The 22,258-nt window shown below is 42.0% G+C and overlaps 2 protein-coding genes across 2 annotated transcripts; one reads left to right on the forward strand and one right to left on the reverse strand.

Moving 5' to 3' along the window:
• Nucleotides 1-54: 54 nt before the first annotated feature.
• On the forward strand, nt 55-14,531 carry LOC139649071 (small subunit processome component 20 homolog; the record flags this gene model as incomplete). Its single annotated transcript, XM_071525375.1, has 21 exons — nt 55-174; nt 439-578; nt 1,300-1,456; nt 2,068-2,166; nt 2,369-2,536; nt 3,579-3,745; nt 4,263-4,410; nt 4,881-4,997; nt 5,671-5,841; nt 6,140-6,271; nt 6,813-6,923; nt 7,164-7,313; nt 8,322-8,504; nt 8,978-9,109; nt 9,609-9,741; nt 9,898-10,082; nt 10,369-10,440; nt 10,561-10,899; nt 12,066-12,192; nt 13,201-13,346; nt 14,212-14,531. Coding segments are annotated over 21 exons (3,153 nt in total), but the record flags the coding sequence as incomplete, so codon positions are not given.
• Nucleotides 14,532-15,345: 814 nt separating this feature from the next.
• On the reverse strand, nt 15,346-21,627 carry arl1 (ADP-ribosylation factor-like 1). The gene is made up of 6 exons (XM_071525374.1): nt 21,541-21,627; nt 20,319-20,456; nt 18,916-18,997; nt 18,007-18,118; nt 17,232-17,410; nt 15,346-16,739 (listed from the first exon to the last, which is right to left on the reverse strand). Exons 1-6 carry the CDS (start codon nt 21,542-21,544, stop codon nt 16,709-16,711), a joined length of 546 nt encoding a protein of 181 aa, XP_071381475.1. The 5' UTR covers nt 21,545-21,627; the 3' UTR covers nt 15,346-16,708.
• Between the last annotated feature and the right edge of the window lie 631 nt (nt 21,628-22,258).

Here is a 22,258-nt window from a genome sequence, read left to right on the forward strand (position 1 = left end):
TCTATGGAAACGGGGACCAGTGACGCCAAGGCACCAGTGACGGCTCCCAAACAGCCAGCGGTGCCCAGCGGGTTGCCGCAGAGCAAAGAGGAGTTGGAGTTCCTCATCAGCTCCATCCACCGGACCGTTAAAGACAGCGTCCTGCCCCGGCTGCAGAAGTGTCTCACTGCCAAGGTACACACTATATACACACATACACACACACACACTAACTCACAGGTAGGCTCACACTTTGGCGTGAACACACACTGACACTGGCACTTAGAAAGCCATCTTGTAGACTCCTAATCTATTCTGAAACATCTAATATCTTGTAAAATAGTGAAAGTGGCTGTAAATTCTAAGATTTGCTCGGAATTTAAAAGACTCTGCAGGTCTAATGTGTGTGTGTGTGTGCGTGTGTGTGTGTGTGTGCGTGTGTGTGTGTGTGTCTTCTAGGTGAAGCGTGACGAGGAGCACAAGGCAGTGAAGTCGAAGGATGTGAAGGAAGAGGAGGTGGCACGGGTTCCCATAGCCTTCGCCATGGTCAAACTGATGCAGACTCTACCTCCACACATCATGGAGGCCAACCTGCCTGGGTACACAGCTCTGTGTGTGTGTGTGTGTGCATGTGCGTGTGCGTGTGCGTGTGCGTGTGCGTGTGCGTGTGCGTGTGCGTGTGCGTCTGCGTGTGTGTGTGCGTGTGCGTGTGCGTGTGCGTGTGCGTGCGCGTGCGTGTGCATTTCTGTATGGTGGATGAGTTTAAATTTTATGTGAAAACAAATCCCCCCTAAAACAGAATTAATGTTATTTATGTGATATTTCCATGTCTTGATTTGTATTTTTTGAACACAATTAAGACACAAATTCTGCACGGAATTAATTGATGATGAATAGCAAACCAACTTTTTAGACACTGTCCCAGTATCCAACATGATATTACTGGGAATGGACACTTTTACAAATTCATAACTATTATTGGCACAATAAAAACAATGTGGATTGTGGATGTAAAAGCTCAAATACAGTGTTCCAGAATTCTCTTGTTGATATCACTGATAGGAGCCTTTACTCTCTGCTTTCTTTCGGAGAGAGTTTCCCATGATCACAGTAATTGATTGTATGCAATTTATTGTACATGTATGTGATCATATAGATTGTATTTTGGGGCAATTAGACCAAGGAAGAAATCGATGTATTGTATGCATACAGTATATGACATTTGAGTGATGGTATGTGTATTTTGAATGTGTTTGTTTGTAAATGTCTGTGTCTTTGTGTGTGTGTGTGTGTTTGTGCGTGTTTGTGTGTGTTATCCAGCATCCTGATCAAGGTGTGTGTGCTGCTGAGGAACCGTTTCCAGGAGATCCGTGACGTGGCGCGGGGAACCCTGGTGAAGATCATCGAGACGCTGGGCTTCAGGTACCTGCAGTACCTGCTCCGAGAGATGCACGGAATCCTGGTCAAGGGCTACCAGGTAGGAGCACACACACATACACACACACACACACACACACACACACACACACACACACACACACACACACACACACACAGCCAGACAACATAGAATCTAGAAGTACACACACGTACAAACAAATGCATAGATGTAATCACACACATGACCAGATAACATGCAGAATTCCATTCAATAGAATCATCATATGATAGTATAATTATATTTAGTTATTGCAATACACAATTTGTTGTCTAAATTAATGATAAAAAGTAAATACTTTTTAAAGTCTTTCACAAAATGGGATCTGAAGGGAATTAGGGAATATTTTTTGAATATTAGAGAGTTTTGTCATACTTGCCATGCAGATCAATGCGATGAATTTGATTATTTAAAGTGTGATTTTGCATATGTTAGCAGATATAATTGTATATTGAAATCATTTCTTATGATTATCGTGATATTAATTTTGTCCATATCACCCAGCCCAGGAGCAATATATTCTCATATGTTCCATATTTATCAAGTCAATTAATAAGCTCAATGTCTGATTCGTAGAAGTAAAAGAAAATGGTTGTGAGAAGTGCCTGCATTTCCTTTGATGACCATAATACCCGTATCTGTCCCCTCAGGTCCATGTGTTGACCTTCACAGTCTACCAGTTGCTGTCGTGTCTCAGTCCGACCCTGAAGAGCGGAGACCTGGACCCGTGCATGAACCTGCTCGTAGAGGTAAGAACAGCTCCATTATTCAGTGTAAAGCCTTGGTCAAAATATGATTCAGATGATCCTCTCTCCAGGAATTTGATTATATTCAGTTTTCTTATAGAAGATCACCATTCATCTTCCTCTTTTCCTCCTGCTGTTTTTGTTTCTGACTACATCCCTGTTTCTCTTCACATTTGTCTTTCTCCCTTTTCACTCCTCCTCCCAGATCTTCAACAACGAGCTGTTTGGGGCGGTGGCCGAGGAGAAGGAGGTGAAGGGGATCGTCTCCAAGCTGATGGAGGCGCGGCACAGCAAGAGCATGGACTCCTACGAGCTGCTGGCCCAGTACTGCGGCAAGGAGAGGGTCACCCAGCTGATACTGCCGCTAAAGGAGGTGAGGGAGGGATTTAGTTTGATTTGGGAAATAAACAAATACACGATAAAATAATGAATGTACAACTGTCACTTTATTTCAAGTGGGTTCCCTTTTCCCTTTTCCCTTTTCCTGGAAGTAGCAAGTATGAGCAAATTATACTAAATGGCCATTGTTTCCTCCAGTGCTTGAATAGTAAGATCGAATTTCAATTATAGTATCTATAATAATAATAATTATTATTATAATCTAGAAATTTTGTGTAATTTAGAAGAAATCAAATAAAATACCCCAAAAAACAAACTAAACAAAATATACAAAACAACAAAATATACTGTATATTGCTGTAGCGAATGGTGATAATATCGCAATATTTTGGTGGAACAACATCGCAATATTAAATTTTGGATATCACCCAAGCATAGTTAAAACATTTATTTCCATTGTGGTCCTTGATGGAAAATGCCTTGACATACAACACAAAAAACACAACTGTAAAAACACAATCACAAGATCATAGGCTATACATGGCACTAGCTAAATTAAGTTATTTAAAAAAAAATTGTCTTCTCACTTTGTGGCATAGTAATGTTCTCACTTCCTTTTTAAACTTTGTTTTAGTTGGAGGAGTAGGCATTTAGCTGACACTCTTATCCAGAGCATGTGAAGTACAGCAGTAGAATAAACTTCAGTTTCTGCAAGCAATCAGTAGTAAGGAGTATAAGAGTCATGGCATCCTGATGATGATACAACAAAATATTCCTGTGTCCCTAGAATGATCATGTATGATAGTGAAATGTTGCTGAGGAGAAAAGGCAGGCATTGATTAGTGTCTCACTTTGAGGAATCCATCTGTTTCATTTGAATGATTTCATTAATAGTAGTTTTCATTAGTTAATAGCAGTAGTTGGCATTGTCAAAAGACAAATTGATGCACTTAGGACACTTCTAACAAAATCTCTGTCCCATATCTCTCTCTCCTTCCCTCCCTTCCTCCCTCTCTGTCTTCCTCTCACACCCCCCTACTCCTCATCTCTCTCTCCCTCTCTCCTCCCTCCTCCAGATCCTGGAGACTTCGTCCAGTCTGAAGGTGTGTCGGCGGGTGGGTGCGGTGCTGCGCCGGCTGATCCTGGGTCTGCTGGCCAACAGCGGCATGGGCCACCAGGATGTGCTGCTGCTGAGCCACGGCCTGGTCAGCCAGAGCCTGCCGCTGCTCACCAAGAGAGACCGGTAGGCACACACACACACACACACACACATACACACACACACACACACACACACAAACATTAAAAAATCTGGTGGTTTTATTGGTTAGAAATGTATATTTACGCCTACTAGCTTAGCATGAGGTCACCATGAAAGATACTGTGTTTTCCAGGTGTGTTCCTTAAAACACACCTTTTTAAAACTGCTTTTAATCTCTAACTCTTTTTCGGCCCCCTGCTCTTTTAATCTAAATTTTCTTGTCCTTCTCCCTATTTGAAATGTTTTATTCTCTGTCTTATTCATTGATATTGTCTGTTATTTGTTTTGTGTATCTCGTCTACTATGTAAAGCGTCTTTGAGTATTTAGAAAAGCGGTATACAAATAAAATGTATCATTATTATTATTATTTTTAAAAGTAATAGGAGTTCATTTCATGGGGACTTCAATAAGTTGATTGGACTCATATGAACAGTGTTGATTTGAACACGTTCAGAGTACATTTTTACTGTGTCTGTGTGTGTGTGTGTGCATTTGCAGAGACAAAGCGTCGGCCAAGCCCCCCCCAGACCCCCGGCTGCCCCCTCCCAGCTGCCTGCTCCTGCCCCCGACCCCGAAGAGGGGGGGGAGGAAAGCTCCGGTCAGCAGCCGCACTAATATGCACATCCTGGTGGACGCCGGCCTCAAGGTGAGGAGGACCAGCTTCTCCGTCCACAAACACTCTTCCCCTCTGTATTGACTCTGTATTAGCTGTGATAGATGGGCATCAATTTGTGGAAACACCGACTAATTCAAAGCCCCAAGTGGCATCGAGAGATAACTGTTCTAATTTTTGATATGGTGGGTGTATTTTTACCTCAAAATCTTTCCTAGTGCAGATTTAAAATTAGATATATAACAGTATTTTAAACGGTATTTTTTCAGTATAACTTTGTTTGTTGTGGTTAACTAATACATATGGAATGTGTAATATTTCTCATTTTTTCTTGTTTACTTTCCCCTTCCCTGCTTAGAGTAGTATTGCTGATTTCCATTACATTAAGAAGCTCCTTAAACCTCATGAATCAGATTGTTCATGGTTGGGAATCATGGAAAAGTTAATCTAAAACTGAAGTGTGTGTGCTGAAGTGTGTGTGTGTGTAACCTTGTGTTCCTCAGCTGCTCCACCTGAGTCTGAAAAAAGCCAAGGTGACGTCGTCTGAAGCCTCGGCTCTGGAGATGCTGGACCCCTTCGTGGTGCTGCTGCTCGACTGCCTCGACTCCATGCACGTCAAGGTGTGTGTGTGTGTGTGTGTATTGATTTTGAATGTGAATTTGAATTGTGAATTTCAGTTTCACTCAAGTATGAGCATCTGTCGATCGGTACCAGTGCCAGTTCCGATTCCTCATTACAATTGCGTTTCTTCTAACGATTATTACTTATTCCCTGATTATTCAAGTGTTCATGTAAACAGCATAGTGCAATTTCCTTAATCGGATAAAAGCATTATGAAAAGCCTGATTAACAAAGCTAGGTTTTTGCCCAATCTGTGCTTAAGTGCAAACGTCACCAGATAAAGAACAATTGTCCGGAAGCAGCAAATCTCACTTTTGCACTGATGAAGAATATGATAATGATAAGGAGAGCGTTTGTTAAACTGTTTTGCAACAGTAAGTAGTGTAAAGTAATGAGACACAGAAGCCTGACCATATGAAAATAAGCTAGGTGCGGCGCCATGTTCAAAATCCAAAACAACCGGCCAGAAGTTTGAGTTTTACGTCACTTCCTTAAAGAGAGAAATCCAACTGTAAACCAGGGTTTTTCACGTTATCGCATTACTAGAGTGCATGTAAACGCGCTCATTGAGACCCATCCTTACTTGAACGTGTTCTCCTCCTCCACTCTCCTCTCCTCCACCCTTTGCCTCTCTCTCTCTCTCTCTCTCTCTCTCTCTCTCGTCCCTCCCAGGTGATAACGGAGGCCCTGGTGGCGTTCACCTGGCTGCTGAAGTTCCCTCTGCCGGCGGTGGAGCAGAACGCCGGCCAGCTGACCAAGCAGCTCTTCGTCCTGCTCAAGGATTATTCCAAGGCTGGAGCCGCCCGCGGGGAAAACTACCACCTGGTCCAGAACTGCTTCAAGGTAATACTGCTACTCATAAAACACACACACACACACACACACACACACAGACAGCACACTTAAAGACACATTTGATTAACCACACACGCTTACATGCGTCAGACTGAACAGTTGAAACCAGTTGTATCAGCTTATTTTCTCTTTCTCTTTCCCCTTCTCTCTCTTTTTCCTCTCTCCTCTCCCTGTCTGTCTCTCTTTTTCTCTCTCTCTCCCCCCACATCCCTCCCCTCCCTTTCTCACTCTGTATGTCTCTCCGCCTCCCCCTCTCTCTCTCTCTCTCTCTCCCTCTCTCCCGCAGTCCATCACCATCCTGGTGAAGAACGTGAAGAACAACAAGATCTCTGAGACGCAGCTGCAGGTGCTGCTGGGATACGCCGAGGAGGACATCTACGACCAGTCTCGCCAGGCCACCGCCTTCGGCCTGCTGAAGGTAGACGATGGAGCACAGGTCCACATGTTGTTCGTCTGTTTGTCATGAATTTCTGTGGCGCGTTGGACTTGAAGATCTGACTCTGTCACTTTCAAAAAGCAGCTGAAGACTCATCTGTTCAGACTGGCCTTTGTTTAGCCTCTGTGGCTGTAATTCAGTGTTTTTTTATGTCTTATTGGGGTTTTTTTTAACTGTTTTCTGGTCTTATTTTAACTATTTTACTCTTGCCCTTTGTGACTTTGCTTACTGATTTGAAAATCTAAAATATCCTAAAATATCATTATTATTATTATTGATTACAAATTCCCTCAGGACACCAGAGAAAGTCTTTTTAATGTTGAATTTTTTAGTCAGTGAAATCAATATTTCAATATCAGTGAAATTCACTGTCATAACAATCAACAAACATTCTGTAGCTCCTTTAGCTGCTTTCTATTGGTTAACCATGTTTTCTGCATAATGAAAAACCTAGCCTCCTGACCTGTGTGTGTGTGTGTGTGTGTGGTGTGTGTGTGTGTGTGTATATTTCCGTCCCCTCCAGGCAATCCTGTCCAGGAAGCTAGTTGTTCCAGAGATGGAGGAAGTGATGAAGAAAGTGTCCAAGCTGTCTGTCACTGGCAGCAACGCTATGATCAGAATCCACTGTCGACAGGTGCACACACACACACACACACACACACACACACACACACACACACACACACAGAAACAGAGAGAAGCACAGCCTTGTCCCTCGTCACCCCTCTCTCTCTGCTCCATTTTCCCTGTCCTAATCCTCTGTATACGGCCTAAAAAAGCAGATACATAAAAACAATATTTGAAAAACCTCCTGCTGCATGTAACGTACTTGTCCAGTAAAGGTGAAAGTGTCTTTGTGTTTGCTGCTGAGCAGATCTACATGAAGTACCTGTTGGATTACCCGCTGGGGAAGAAGCTGAGAGAGCACCTGTACTTCGTTGTTGCCCAGCTGACCTACGAACACGACACCGGGAGGGAGTCCGTCCTGGAGATGCTGGCCTACATCTTCCAGACTTTTCCTAAGGTGAAAACACACACAAACACACACACACACCCATACACACACACACACACACACACAGAGTATCAGCCTACACCTTCCAAACCTTCCCTCAAGTATGCATTTACATGTACAGATATACACATATTCACATACAATCCATAATAACCACTCCCACGCTCTCACAGATGCAACCCCTCTACTCTCTGATATTGTGAATAAATCTCACCAATGAGGATTGACACTCATTGGTTAAGACTCGTTAAGGTTTTAGTGAAAGACTTTGTAAAAACTGTGGAGCTGTAGGTTTGGGTTTTGGGTTGAACTGCTCTACACATGCACACACTCTTGTCATCATCACATGTATGAAATTTAAAAGTAGAGATTTTAACTTTGCCACACTTCCGCTCCCAAATTCACTATCCTTGTTCTTGGTTTCAATCCCACAAATCGGCTCCAGTACTAGCAGCAGTTAAAAATGCCTCTTCTGTCGTTCCTCTGTAGTTATTTTAATTTCATTTTCTATCAGTGTTGTTAACTTTCTTGCTGTGGTGACACACCATACTGAAAAAAGTTTCTCTTTGTCTTGATCTATGTATTGTAGTTCATCAGTATTTATTTGATTTGATTAAACAAAGGCCTAAAAAGGTGTAAGAATCAAAAGGAACCGAAGGAATGAAAGAATTCAGCTATTCTCAGAGAACAGTTGACAAGGTTTTAATGGTTAATGGTTTTCATATGAAAGTAAAAATGCGTTTCAGCAATGCTCACTTTTGACTATGCATGCAATCCTGTAACCCTGATGAAGGCTACTGCAACCGAAACACGTTGCTTTTCAATATGAAGGCTTTGTCAATTGTTCTCCAAGAATAACTCAATTTATTATTCCTTTTGATTTGATTAAACAAAAATGACAGACGATGATCTTTCCATTGTCTTTGTAAGTAGGGCTTCTTTTCCAGCAGTGGTAGGTTTTACCACTGCTGAACAAACGTAGGAGAAACGCTGAATCGTGTGTCTTTCCCTGTGCAGAACCTGCTGTTGCAGCACAGCGGCCTGTTCTTCGCCCCCCTGGCCCTCGCCGTGGTCAACGACGACTCGGCACGCTGTAAGAAAATGGCCGCCATGGCCATCAAGGCCCTGCTGGGCCAGCTGGACCTGAACCACCAGAACACCCTGTTCTCCCTCGTCAAAACCTGGCTGAGTGCAGAAAAGGTAGACAGACAGACACACACACACAACCACTGGGGAAACAAATTTTCCCATAATTGTATTCAAATCAATTACCTTTATTGGCTGTAAAAGAAATTAGTATTTTCCACTGGTGAGCGATTTCAAAAGCGTCGTATGGAGTTATTGACTCCTTATATGGTCGTATCAAATTATGTTATGTTTTTTTATTGTACTTTGATGTTATGTGTTTTTATTGTCTTTTTATGGTGTGGTTTTTATTGTGTGGTTTTACTGCAAGCCCTGTCTGAAAATTTCCCTTTATGGGCAGCGAAGTTTGAACTGAATTAGACAGAATAACCTACAAACGACGTGGAACAAAAATATTTACAGAAATAAAATTCAACAAATTTCAAAACTTGCGCAGTACAAATGCCACATGTCATATTGGACATCAGGTGGTATTGGCATGATTAACCATTTTGGATAAGATTTTAACCTCTGACCTTTCCCCTCAGGCCAACCTGCGGCGTCTCGGGGCTCAGGTCTGTGGTCTGTTTGTGGAGGTGGAGGGGGAGAACTTTGCCCGGCGGGTGGAAGACCTGCTGCCTCTCATAGAAAAAGAAATCCACCCCGACAACTACGAAGACGTGAGTCAGCATGGTTACGCCATCTTCTTTGTTGTTTTCATTTAAGTTCTGTAATATTGTAATAATGTGATTGTAGGGAAATTCTCTTGCTGTTTGCCCAGATCAGACCGGGGTTAAATAATTAAATACTTCTCAAAGTTTGTTTTACCAGGTGGGTGGGGTTTGCGTTTTAGTACATTTCTGCTTTTGTGTAGGCAAGTTAGAATTCACAGAACAGTATTTTGGTAACTTTCAGACAACATTCTCTGATTGGATGAATTTGGCCCGGTGCTAAATATCAATACATGTGACAAACTCCACCCATCTGGCCCTTTAAGTAGGGCAAAAGAAGAAATATTTTAAAATACTATTTGACCCAGGTCTGCCGATTTTGCCACCATGGGACCATAGGAGAAGTAAAAAAAAAACAAAAAAAACATGGAAAAGCTTTGTAACTGTAAAACTTTCTCTCTCTCTCTCCCTCTCTCTCTCTCTCTCTCTCTCTCTCTCCCTCTCTCAGATAGAGGAGGAGCAGGATGAGAAGGGAGCAGACAGGTTGCTGTTCAGTTACCTGACTCTCATCACCAAACTGACCAAACACTGCAGCCTGCTGGAGCTCAGCAAGCCTCACGACACACTCTGTAGTATCTGGGGTAAGGGACCAACACACACACACACACACACACACACACACACACACACACACACACACACACACACACATTCTCTCGCCTTCTCTCTCTCTTTGCCCTCTGCCTTTCCTGAGACTCACACTCACTTTTTTTCCCCATTTGCTGTTGCACCTGCAGGTCACATTGAAGCCCACCTGCGCTACCCTCACTGCTGGGTTTGGCTAACAGCCTCGCAGCTCTTTGGCCAGCTGTTTGCGGGCCACCAGCCGGAGCAGCTGATCGCCGTGTGGAGAGGAGAGGGAGACGACGCTTCGCCTCGTCCGGTGGCCACGGCCTTCATCACCAGCAACCTGGACAAGAAGGTGAGGCCAGGGACTGTCATCTGTAGCCATTTTACCTCAGCAGGGTCAAATTTGGTCCTTGGTCAAGTCAAACATAAAGGAATAGTTCACCCCATAATGAAAATTCAGTCATTAGCCACTCAGTCGAAACGCCATGCAGGACCACAACACACACAGCGAGTTAGACCCCAGTTCCATCGCAGCCTTCTCTCAAGGATCAGAACATTTTCATTTTATCTTCTTGTTTCTCTCCCTTCTTTATCCGCTTTATTTTGCCCTCCCTTTCTCCCTTCCTTCCTTCCTCCAGATGAGAGAGCTGGTGTTGTCTTTCTGCCATCAGCTCCAGTCCAAGTTCCTGGACACAGCGTCAGGAGAGCAGGTACACAAACCTGTCAAAACAGAGTTAAAATCATATAGATTGTCATATTTTGTTCATAGATAGGATATGACATCATCAAATGAGACTTGATTGACAGCCGTGTTCCGCCCCCCTCTGCAGGTGATCAAGAACCTGCTGTTCGTCGCCAAGGTGATCTACCTCGTTTCCCCCGAGTCTGACATCGCTTCCCCCCAGGAGGTTGAGCAGGGGGAGGAGGGGCAGAAGGAGAACGGGGACGGACATAAAGAGGAGGAAGAGAAAGAGGGGGATGAAGAGGAGAGGGAGGAGAAACAAGAGCAGGAAGAGGGAGATGAAGAGGAGAGGGAGGAGAAACAAGAGGAGGAGGACGAGGAAGAGGACGACAAGGATGACCGGCCTCCTTCCCTCCTGTGGATGATGAAGAAGCTGTCGCTGATGGCCAAGAGAGAGGCGGCCAACACTCCCAAAGTACCACTGAAGGTACGCATGCACACGCACACACACACACACACACACACACACACACATCACACCACATACAGACAACACATTCCCAATGAATGATGCAGGCATCCCTTGGGCCAGTCACTAACAAGCTGCATCATCCCTCCGAGTTTTATCAAAATCAGACCAGTGGTGTAGCAGTTACAGCTTTTCAGAGTTTGAAATTTTGACCTATATTTGTAGCGCCCCCATCAGGCCAATCTGTGTATTTTTTTCAAACACCACAACACAGTGCCAAAATGCATCATCCCTCCAAGTTTTGTCAAAATCGGACCAGATATCACCTTTTGCATTTTGACCTTTAATTATAGCACCCCCATTAGGCCAATCAGTGTCATTTTTTTTAAATGCTAGAAGTTTGAAGATGCATGAGAATGTGTGTGTGTGTGTAGGCTGCATTTTAATTAACATTTCATTTAGCTAGCTCAGTATCTGTTCAGGCACTAAAGTTTCTTAACTAAAGTTTCTGAACTATAACTAAGGCTAGCATTGTCTAACTTACTGCAACATTAGCAGACTGTTATACTCTCATCTAATTACTGCTAGTTATGTGAAGCAAATTTAATAGTTTACCTCCTCAACATACAACATCAACAATCATTTGGCTACCATGCATATGTCATAGGCACAATCAGTTATGGTTGCTGTAGTTCACTAATACACCTTCAGTCTTTTAAATCGTTTGGGGGGGGGGGGGGGTTTGTAAACTAAATCAATGAGTTTGAACACCAGTTTAGTGCATCACATCACCAAAATAAATATAAAACAAAACTTTACTTGGTCAGCTGTTTATTTAAACAGGCTGCCCAAATATAATCCATATATGGGAAATTAATGCCTAATAGAGCATTCATTTGGTCAATGAATTTAGAGTTTCTCAGAGAAAGCCAACAAGCAATCAAGAGGATAAATATAATATCAGAACTACTATTTCCTTCCTTGATTTTGAACATCTTACAATGCTGATTTGTACAGAAAATCGCTCTAGGAAAAGTCATGGAGGGAGATTTTGATATTTAAATCCTAATATTCAAAACAGCTACAGCTCAGCCTTTCTAGTGTTACAGTTACAAGGCCATTTCACTTGCTCATGCATTAGATATTCATCCCCTTCCCCCTCCCCTTCCCCCTCTCTCCTGTAGAGAACGTGTGTGTTTAAGTTCCTGGGGGCGATCGCCATGGACCTGGGGAAGGAGCGGCTCGGCCCGTATCTGACCACCATCATCGCCCCGCTGTACAGGGAGCTGGACAGCACCTACGCTGACCAAGGTAACTGTCCTGCTGCGGCTTTTACACCTGTCGCATTCACATCATATGGGGGACATCAGTAATACAGATTTGTAAAAAATCCTTCTTAGTAAATACATCTTCAAACTTGAGGATTGTTAGATAGACCTACAGAATATTTCACCCAGTTTCTGAAATGTAACATCACCAGTGCAGAAACACCAAGAAACAACTTGAAGCATGGTACCATTTTCAAGTGTTTAGTGAATGAAATAACTGTACAAAATAAACAAAATAACTGTGCAATGATTAATCGATTATTTGTCAACTATTTTGATAATCGATTAATCGGTTTGAGTAATTTTTTAAGAAAAATAAGTCAAAATTCTCTGATTCCAGCTTCTTAAATGTGAATATTTTCTGGTTTCTTTACTCCTCTATGACAGTAAACTGAATATCTTTGGGTTGTGGACAAAACAAGACATTTGAGGACGTCATCTTGGGCTTTGGGAAACACTGATCCACATTTTTCACCATTTTCTGACATTTTATAGACCAAACAACTAATCGATTAATCAACAATGAAAATAATCGTTAGTTGCAGCCCTAGTTACAATTCAATTACAATTCAAAACGTCAATTCAGTTTTCTTTTACATGTACAACTGTTTGTGGGTTCCTGAATGGTTAATCTTCAATATTGGTCTGTCTGGGAGCCTGCAGTCACCACCGTTCACTCATTTTTGTTTTGAAAAATTAGTCTAAAATTCATGCTTGCAATGTACCTGCAAACATAGATCTTGGCAATATTCCATTCTTTGTCCAGGGTCTAATTTTCAAGGAATAATTTTGCCTGTTATGGTGGAAAAAAGCCTGAATACTGGCAGTGGTAATGGATCCCCAGGGCAGCCAGTATTTACAGTCATCCACTCCTTCACTCTTTACGGAGGCTAAACAGCAAAAAATGTTCAACAAAAAATGAATTGTGACTTTAATTCCCCGGACGCTGACCTCTGACCTCTGACCTCTGCCCATCTGTGTCTGTGTCCAGATCCCACGTTGAAGAACCTGGCGCAGGAGCTGATCGAGCTGCTGAAGAGGCAGGTGGGGCTGGAGAGATTCTCACTGGCCTTCTCCTCCGTGCAGAAGGAGTTTTCTCTGAGACGAGCAGCACGAAAACGACACAGGGCCATGCAGGTATGGACACACACACACACACACACACACACACACACAATTAGATTCAGTTTATTGACTTTTATACCATCCATCTGTAAATCTGATAATGTTAATGTGAATAGCTTACAATCCACATTTTCACGTCAGGACACATTACTATATATTTGTTCTTCCATTTGTACACCAACAATGGAAATGGCTGTGTCTGCATTCCTATTTATTTTCTGGATTATTTTCCAATCAATTCAGTTGTTATAATCTTTTTCCTGGAATTATTTATTATCCTCTGTACTCAATATTTGTCTTATTCCTACCTATATTTTATCACCTGCTGCTGCAATATATAAATATCCCCACAGAGATCATTGAAGTTTTGAAACTTCCGTCTGTCTCTACAGAGAAACCCACAAATGAACAAATAAGTTGGAGCGAAATCATTATTAGAAATTCAATTCGACAAAATGCTTCAAAACAAGGAGGCGTGCCAGACTTTTAAGCACACACCAACACGTGCCAGCACATGCAACACACATAAACCATATGCACACACACACACACACACACACACACACACACACACCCCTAAGTTTCCCCTTACAGTGAATAGGTGGATTGGCCATCCTGGTTTAACAAACTCCTGCACCTCCTAAAGCGTTTAATTAGTATGGCTTCCACATCACTTTGCTCTGAATGCTGTGGCCGAGACCTATCCACCCTGCCAAGAAAATTTATGAAGCGCTCACACACACACACACACACACACACACACACACACACAACTCCCAGTCATCATTATACCAAACTGGAAGCCGTCTTGCACCTTCTGTTCCTTCCTCGCCTTACATTTGTCCTCTGCTCTCCCTCCACTCTCTCTCTCCCCCAGGCGGTGGCGAACCCCGACATCGCCGCCAAGAAGAAGCTCAAGAAGCACAAGAACAAGATCGAGGCCAAGAAGAGGAAGATCGAGTTCCTGCGGCCCGGCTATAAAGCCAAGAAGCACAGGAGCCATGCGCTCAAAGACCTGGCCATGGTGCAGTGAGCGTGGCAAAGAGCTAGATCTGTAAAATCAAGAACACTAGATGGGGATTCGAGCTGCCCTGGTCTGCCCGGTATTACAGTAGATCCTCCTGGTCTGCTGGGTCTACAGGCGATTCTCCTCTCAAGTCATGCATCAGACCAAATGTGATCATAAACATGGGTTAGGAGGATGGGGAAAGTCATAAATATTCACTTATCAGTTTACATGTCACAGACTTGTACGCAGAATCATCCGCTTCCAAACCTCACACAGAACTACAATCTTTTCTAAGGCTCATAATTCCTGTTGCCTTTCTTTTCAGCGGGGCATGTCCAGGTTCTTTTGGGCTGCAGCTAACCGGCTAAAGATGCTACCAGTCTCTATTCATGGCTGTTACTATTATGATATTTATAATTCTTAGTAATTTAGTTGGCTGACAGCAGGGCGGATATGCCAGTTGACATAGCAAACATCCCATCAGGCCAGCCGTGACACAAAACAGACGTTCCACCTGGGTGTGTGTGTGTGTGTGTGTGCTAGCAAGGACGCTGTGTAACCCCCACCCACCCATGTAAACTGACTGCAATATAACCCATCTTTTCTTCATTAGAGATCCAACATCCTTGTGTGTGTGTGTGTGTGTGTGTAAAAGGCATAAAATGATGCAGAAATGTGATATCATGGTGTAAGATGAGCAGCTGTATCCTGTTACACAGCAGGAAGCCTGGGTATGACTGATGAAATTCATTCATATGAATTGCAGATCAAATATTGCAGTTGAGTGGAGCTCCATTTTTGTTTTTTTTGTTTTTTTTGTATTGGGAACTGAGTGTAGAATTGTCTTGAGATTTATATACTGTGCAGTTAAATGTACAACTCCTGTTTTGTTTTTTAATTAAAGATCCAATACGTTCCCTGATCATTTGTCATAGTATTCACACTTGCCTACAATGCCACAGTTTGATAATGTAAGAGTCTTGATACAAAATGGTACAATCACTGATAGCAATCTTTACTGTGAATCATTTTCACTGTACAAGCAAATATAAATATGCGATCATAAAACTTTGAGCAGACAATCAAACAGTTAGTGTTCAGTAACTAAATGACTAACATGCCAAAGCTGCACTCATGGATTTCAAAGGAAAAAGGCCTTGACTACTAAATTATCTTAAAAAAAATTAAAAACCACACAAACTGAAATGGAGGAAAAAAAAAAAACAGTAGAAATACAAGAGGTTGCATCAGCCTAACTATAGTACAAAACCAGCATGGGCTGCAGTAACACTTGGGGAGGCCAGGGGATATCTGGAGTCAAATTCTCTTCGTTGACCCATTTCCAAAAGAGAAAGAAAACATTTCATCTGAAACAGAAGACAGCAGATTGTGTACAAAGAGGCATTTTATCAGAAGTTGGATTTCAAATGGAGCCCTTTCACACTCAACTAAAAATGGAATTCAACCCTGTAGAGCTAGTCCAGTATAATGTGAATAATTACAGTCTAATAACTTGGCAATCAAGCAGCGATGATGTCCTCTTCTCTGGCTGCTCAGCTCAGGACTGGGACTGACTTTGCCACTGTCAGATGCTGAAGACGTTTGTACATTTTCTAGGAAAGCGCTGCCTCCCAGTGGATCTTCATTCAGCCGTCTTGTCGCTGACACTGTTGCTCGTCAGCTGCTAATCATCTTCTGGCTAAACAGCTTCTCTATTTGCAAATCATGTGACTGTGTCAAGCAATTTCCCTCAGGGAGAATAACGAGCTTCAAGCTGCATTTCTGGTGTCCAACGAAGACACCGGATTTCAAAAAACGCCGTGCAGGGGCTTCCTTTATTGATCCCTCTCAAGCCATCATAAGTTATGTCAGTGCTTACACTATTACAAACTGCTCAGAAAATGATCAACATTTAACATAAATGTCTGTTCGCAGGTGTATAGGAATTCTTCAGTTATCAAATTACTGTTTTTAAAGGTGAGCATTTCCCAAACATACAAAAAGGTGGATATGCTGCGGTTTAATGGATTGCTCATCCATCACTGCAGTCCTACAGCTATCTAACCTCTTCACATGTACCACCAGCATAGAGAGAGAAATGGGTAGTGTGTGTGTGTGTGTGCCCAGTCCAGATGTTACTGCAGCCTTTGCTTTTCAGTCCCAGGCTTGAAAGGCGTTAGGCATTGGGAGGGCTAGGCCAAGGCTTCAGGTGGGTGGGGGTTTAGGGTTTACGGTGGAGGGGGGTGGGGGGGCAGGAGTGCAGTCACTGGTCCTGAAGAGGCTCAGTCAGGAGGCTTCATACAGAGGGGTCAAGGGTCAGGAGTATATACAGAGATTGTATGGGTGTGTGTTTGAGTGTCAGTCTTTACTGCCGACTCTTCAGGGAATCCACCAGCCTGCATGGAGAGAGACGGAGAGCAAATATAATTCAGCCTTGGTACACAGGAAACACAGATAACATGTTGTGCAATATGTGACACTGAAGAGGGTTGAGTGTAATGCACACTACCAGTAAAGACATCAAAACTATGAAATAACACAAATGGAATCATGCAGTGACCAAAAAAAGTGTTAAACAAATCAAAACTATCTTATATTTTAGATTCTTTAAAGTAGCCGCCCTTTGCCTTGATGGAAAGGCAAAGGCTTTGGAAAGAAATTCATAAACAGGCATCAACTTCACTATTTATATTTGTCTAAGAAACAAATTTCAAGCATTTAAGCAAAAGCCTTTAGACCAAAATGGCTTTAAGATAATGAAAAACATAGTACATTCAATCAGGTGTGTCCAAACTTTTGACTCGTAGTGTAATTATATTGAAGAAAATGTATCAGAAATGTATCAAAAATATTAAGGGTGTGATCTTTTTTTTTTTTGTGGGTCCTACCATTCCATGCCGTCTTCCAGCCCTGTGCCCTTGGTGGCTGAGGTTTTGAAGATCTGCCATTTCCTGTCTTTGAGGGCGGGGAGGCCCAGGGAGTTGGCCACCTCAGTGGGCGTCATGGCCTGCTCCATGTCCTGTTTGTTGGCAAACACCATCAGGATCGCCTTCTTCAGCTCTTCCTCCTGAATACAACACACAGCCGGAAAATTACTTCTTGAAATGTAAAACCCAGGAGACAGAATCAAATCCCTAGATCTAATTTGCCTTGTTAAAGTCTTACTAGGCAACTCTGGCGGCTCCAAATGGCAGCGAGAGGCAACTGTTTGAATAATTTGAGCTTCTAAATAATTATGAGGAAAAGATCTAACGTTGGTGAGTCCAGCTTTCTCTGGACGGAGCGCTGCTCACTGCTGTTTAGGAGACAGTTTGGATTTCACTCTTCATTTTCGATTTGGCACTTCCTGTGGGTGGAGAACTGTCCATACCTGACACCAGGATTTCATTTGGCCAAATAGAGAAAAGCATCCCCACTAGTTGAGACCTTGTAGATTCCCTCTATTGCAGCCCCACTTTGTGATTTAAACTAATAAGACAGGTGTATTCTTGCATAACAATCTTGCATAGTGCAGCTTTAATAGTAATTATTTCTCAATGAATGAAGGGCTTTAGGTTTAGGAAAAGCTAGACCGCCCAGGCTCAACTGCAGTATATAAGGAAATCTTCCCAGGTCACACTAGATTCAAATTTCCAGTCCGGAGTTCACAACTAGCCCACGTACCTCAAGCATGGCCACCAGCTCGGACTTGGAGATGCCCATCCTGTCGCGGTCACTGCTGTCAACGACGTAGATGACTGCATCTGTATTAGAGTAATAACACCGCCAATAGGGCCTGGGGGAGAGAGAGAGAGAGAGAGAGAGAGAGAGAGAGAGAGAGAGATGATGAGAGATGATGCTGCGCAGAATCGCTGGTCTCACGAATCGCTGTCTGAGAAAATCCTAAATCTTAAATATATTCAAACAGAGCAAGTCCCAAGCATTAGCATCTCACACCGCCTGTTTTTCCTCATGTTTTTGGAGAGACAGATGCCACCATATGCTTTGCTTACCATTCGTCACTTCTAATGCCACCGACAGCCTATTATTATCTAATCTACACATATCAGACAACTGCATTAAAGCAAAATTTAACTTTGAGTCAACATTTTCACTTCAGTTCCCCAGCTCTCCACACTGATAATTGCAAACAGGCAAAATTACTTCTTGATAAGTAAGATCTGGGACACAGAGTAGAATAGCATTACCTGGATCTACTTTTCTTGTTTGTAGATGTTAGTATGCATTTCAGACTACATTATCATGATAAAAGTAAAAAACTGGTACCGACTTCAAGTCTCTACAGTAGATAAACTCACAGACTAATGCTGAGGTTATGTACAGCAACAAAAACGCACATTCAAAGTGAAATATCACAGATTTATCATGTCTGACAAAATTCAAATGCTCATTCGTTTTTGTTTGTTTTTTACTTTTATCCAGTTCTGTTTTCAACCCATTATCCAGGGATTGTCGACTGAGCAGCCTTGCTCTTTTCCAGCAACGCCCTGTTTCACATTCATTTACACACAGTCACACGTGGGAGCTGCCCAGTACAACCACAGTCTTCTACTTTCTTCTTGTTACACCTACCTGATACTCGTCTGTCCTCCCAGATCCCACACCTGGAACTTGAGATTCTTGTATGTCACTGTCTCCACGTTGAAACCGATGGCTGCGCACAGAGAAATCCAAACAGTACAGTGAGGGCAGAGCGCATGAGTTTAATAATACCCACTATCTAATTCTGGATAGAGTAGCTATTGGGATGGAAGAGATTTTTCTGCTGAGTACTGCAGTTGTGATATGGACTGCAGTACATGCAGACACAGCCTTTTTTTTTTCTTGACAGAATTTCTATTTTAGGGCTATGGAATGTCAGAAGATAGTGGAAGAGAAAAAAAAAGAGGTTAAATCTTAGACTTTGCACGGATTAGATTTGGCACAACACCAGAATACTTTGTTTGGTAGGTCTTCTGAAATCTTTCCCTCTGATAAGACACTGCAGCCTCTTTCGATTTACAACAAGTGCAATAGTCAATACTGTTTGTTTTCTAATTTCTTCCCTTTAACTAATGAGTCAGGGTCGGCCTCAGTACATGGCTTAAATCAATGTTCTGTCTTCATTATAAATATGCTAATCAGTTCCGCAAAGACTCTCAAATGGGCAACTATTACAAGCCTAGTAAGCAGCATATACATTAGGGCTGAACGATTTTGAAAAAATATCTAATTGCGATTATTTTGACTGATATTACAATTGCGATATGATTTGCGATATTAGAGGGAGTGATAATTTTTACATCATTATTCTCATTTTCATTGAAAAACGTATTAAAATGATTATGGTGTGATTTTTGCGGGGATCTGTACCAAACAAAGATGTTTTCTTAAGTCTGTAGAATATGATGTATAGGCCAGGACATCTCTACAGCACGACAATATTTAATTTAAAATGATATTTTGACACACATTTCGCCTTTAACAAATATTGCGCCTCCTGCGATTTGAAAATTACAGTAGGCCATATTGCGATTTCGATCAAATTTTGATTAATTGTTCAGCCCTAATATACATCACACAAATATAGAGAGGTTTGTGTTGCAGACTTGTGGTGTTCAGTACACCAATGAGCTGTCAGAGCCAATAAACTGAAAATCTGCACACGTAAAACCAGTGAACCTCTGGTCTATACAGCCTGTTTTTTCGGGCAACAGTTAGTAAAATGGAGCCGCCAGTCTTGCTTCTCTCCAACCAAAACAATTGTGTTTTATCACAGGCTCAGAAGAAGAGCAGGTGCACGTGTTTATCAGCCTCTCCATGTAGAAGCACTTGTCTAGGGATCACTGGTCATTGTATTTATAAGCACATGAAAAGCAAAGCTGGATCTGCACAACTGTAAATATCAGATGTACTTGTCAGTGATTTTACAATCTACATTTTATAGGGATGAACAGTAGACAAGCCTGGGTGAAAAAGAGAAAAGCAGCACATACTGGGGATTGTGGTGACCACCTCTCCGACCTGCAGCCGGTACAGGATGGTGGTTTTTCCTGCGCCGTCCAAACCCAGGATCAAAATCCTCATCTCCCTGGTGCCAAACAGGCCCGAAAAGAGATTGGAGAAGAAACCACCTGGAGAACACACATTCAGGGGAAGAAGAGAGAGAAGAGAGTGTGACTAGGGCTGGGTGATAATTCAATATTATCGTTTATCGTCTTTCAGTGGAATCATATCATGATGATATGAAGATATTTTAATATCGTCACACATTTCTGCTGTCTAAATTGATGATGACAAGCAAATTTTACTTAAAAACTCTCATAAAATGAGGTATGGTAGGAATATTATTTGAATATTTCTGTTTTGTTTGACATCACACCTAACGTTACCATTCGGTTCAATGAGATGAATATTAATTATGATGATTATTTAACATACATGAACCATATCGTGATATATACTGATATCGAGAAAAATCCTTATGATTATCATGATATTGATTGAAGACGATGAAATTGAAGTAATAATAACAATAATAAAATTGATTTGTATAGCACTTTTCTATAAAAAAAAAAAAAACGGTTTACAAAGTGCTTTACAGAGCAGAATAACATCAAACAAGAGGATACAGTGGTAATAAAACAACAGGAAACAGGAGCAATGACAACTGAACAGTAAAAGAAGAAAACAGTGGCAGTAAAACAACAGTAAATAAAAGCAATGAGAACTGTGAGAACAGTAAAAAGAAACAAAATAAAATCAAGTAAAAAAAAAAAAAAGTAAGCTATTTTACAACTATAACTATTTACAAGCTGTCATGTTTCCTTATTTGTATAGCCACTCTCAGCATCCTTCAAGTGGTTGAACTGGTTGAGTTAGCTTAGCTACAGTCACCACAGCATGACGAAATTAGCTAGAGGTTGGAAGTTGTCATGTCACTGATGCGCTCAATACCTAAATTTGGATATTAGAAAATAAATAGCTTGTAAGGAAAGGCAAAATATTTGGGAACTGTCCAACGCGTCGTACCTCCTGTAAATAGTTAACATTAGCTGGCTAGCTAGCAATACTGCGACCCAGTTAGATTTCGCGTAGGTGGAGCAGACAAAAGAATAATCGCGTACAAAACAGACATATGTCTATATATACACACACATTCAGGTTTTAGTTAATGGACAAACTGATATTTTATTCATCAGTAAGTTAAATCCTCACCCATTTCGACAAGACTGCGGTCCTTATTTCAGCAATGCTGTGGCAGCTGAGCTGTCTGGGCAGAGCTCTTCTTCCGTGTGGTTGACGTGTCGCTGGACGGCGTCACAAACTGTCAGTCGGATTTCGTTTCGCAACATTCAACACATTCAAAACAACCTCTTTAAATGTGAAAACCCCAAATTAAAAAAAAATATATATGGCAGAGAACAGGATTGTACGTTGATATATATATTTTTAGATGTTGCAGATATGGTTGGTGAATGAGCTACATAATAAAAAATATAAATGTTTGAATGGAAAGTGCGTCGTATGCGAAGACGATGAATTGCGATGGTTTTGTATGAGCTACATTCAACGCGCAAAAACAGCATAGCGTTTTCAAACGTTCGCTACCTATACGTGACGCTGGGATTGAGATGGTAACGAATGAAGCTTTGCTGAATGCAACCCCAACTGAACGAAGGAGTTGCCCTCCCAACAGCATCAAATTTATGAGCACCTCTGACTACAACTAGAAAAAGATTATCTAGTGGAAAGCTACGCATAATCAGACGCAGAATGAATGCAAACTATCTAAATAGGTTATAGTAAGTTCACCATGCGCTAATGGCTTTGAGTTGTAATTAACCACGGATGGACCCTGGTGCCTGTCGGCTCAGACATCATTCACATCAGTGGTGAGACAAGGCGGGGACCGCTGACAGGCTGAGCCGCCGTG

The sequence above is a fragment of the Centroberyx affinis genome, unplaced genomic scaffold, assembly GCF_046629955.1.
Source record: "Centroberyx affinis isolate AG114_WGS23_722 - 3 ecotype Tasmania unplaced genomic scaffold, CSIRO-AGI_Caff_v1 ptg001290l_1, whole genome shotgun sequence".
Lineage (NCBI taxonomy): Eukaryota > Metazoa > Chordata > Actinopteri > Beryciformes > Berycidae > Centroberyx > Centroberyx affinis.

Bases quoted from the DNA above. Each gene is read 5' to 3' on its own strand.
- arl1 (XM_071525374.1), bottom strand. The intron at 18,119-18,915 runs GTAGGTGTAACA...TCTCTCCCCCAG, and splicing joins GGAGGACAGACGAGTATCAG to GCCCTATTGGCGGTGTTATT. The intron at 17,411-18,006 runs GTACGTGGGCTA...TGTTGTATTCAG, and splicing joins AGCTGGTGGCCATGCTTGAG to GAGGAAGAGCTGAAGAAGGC.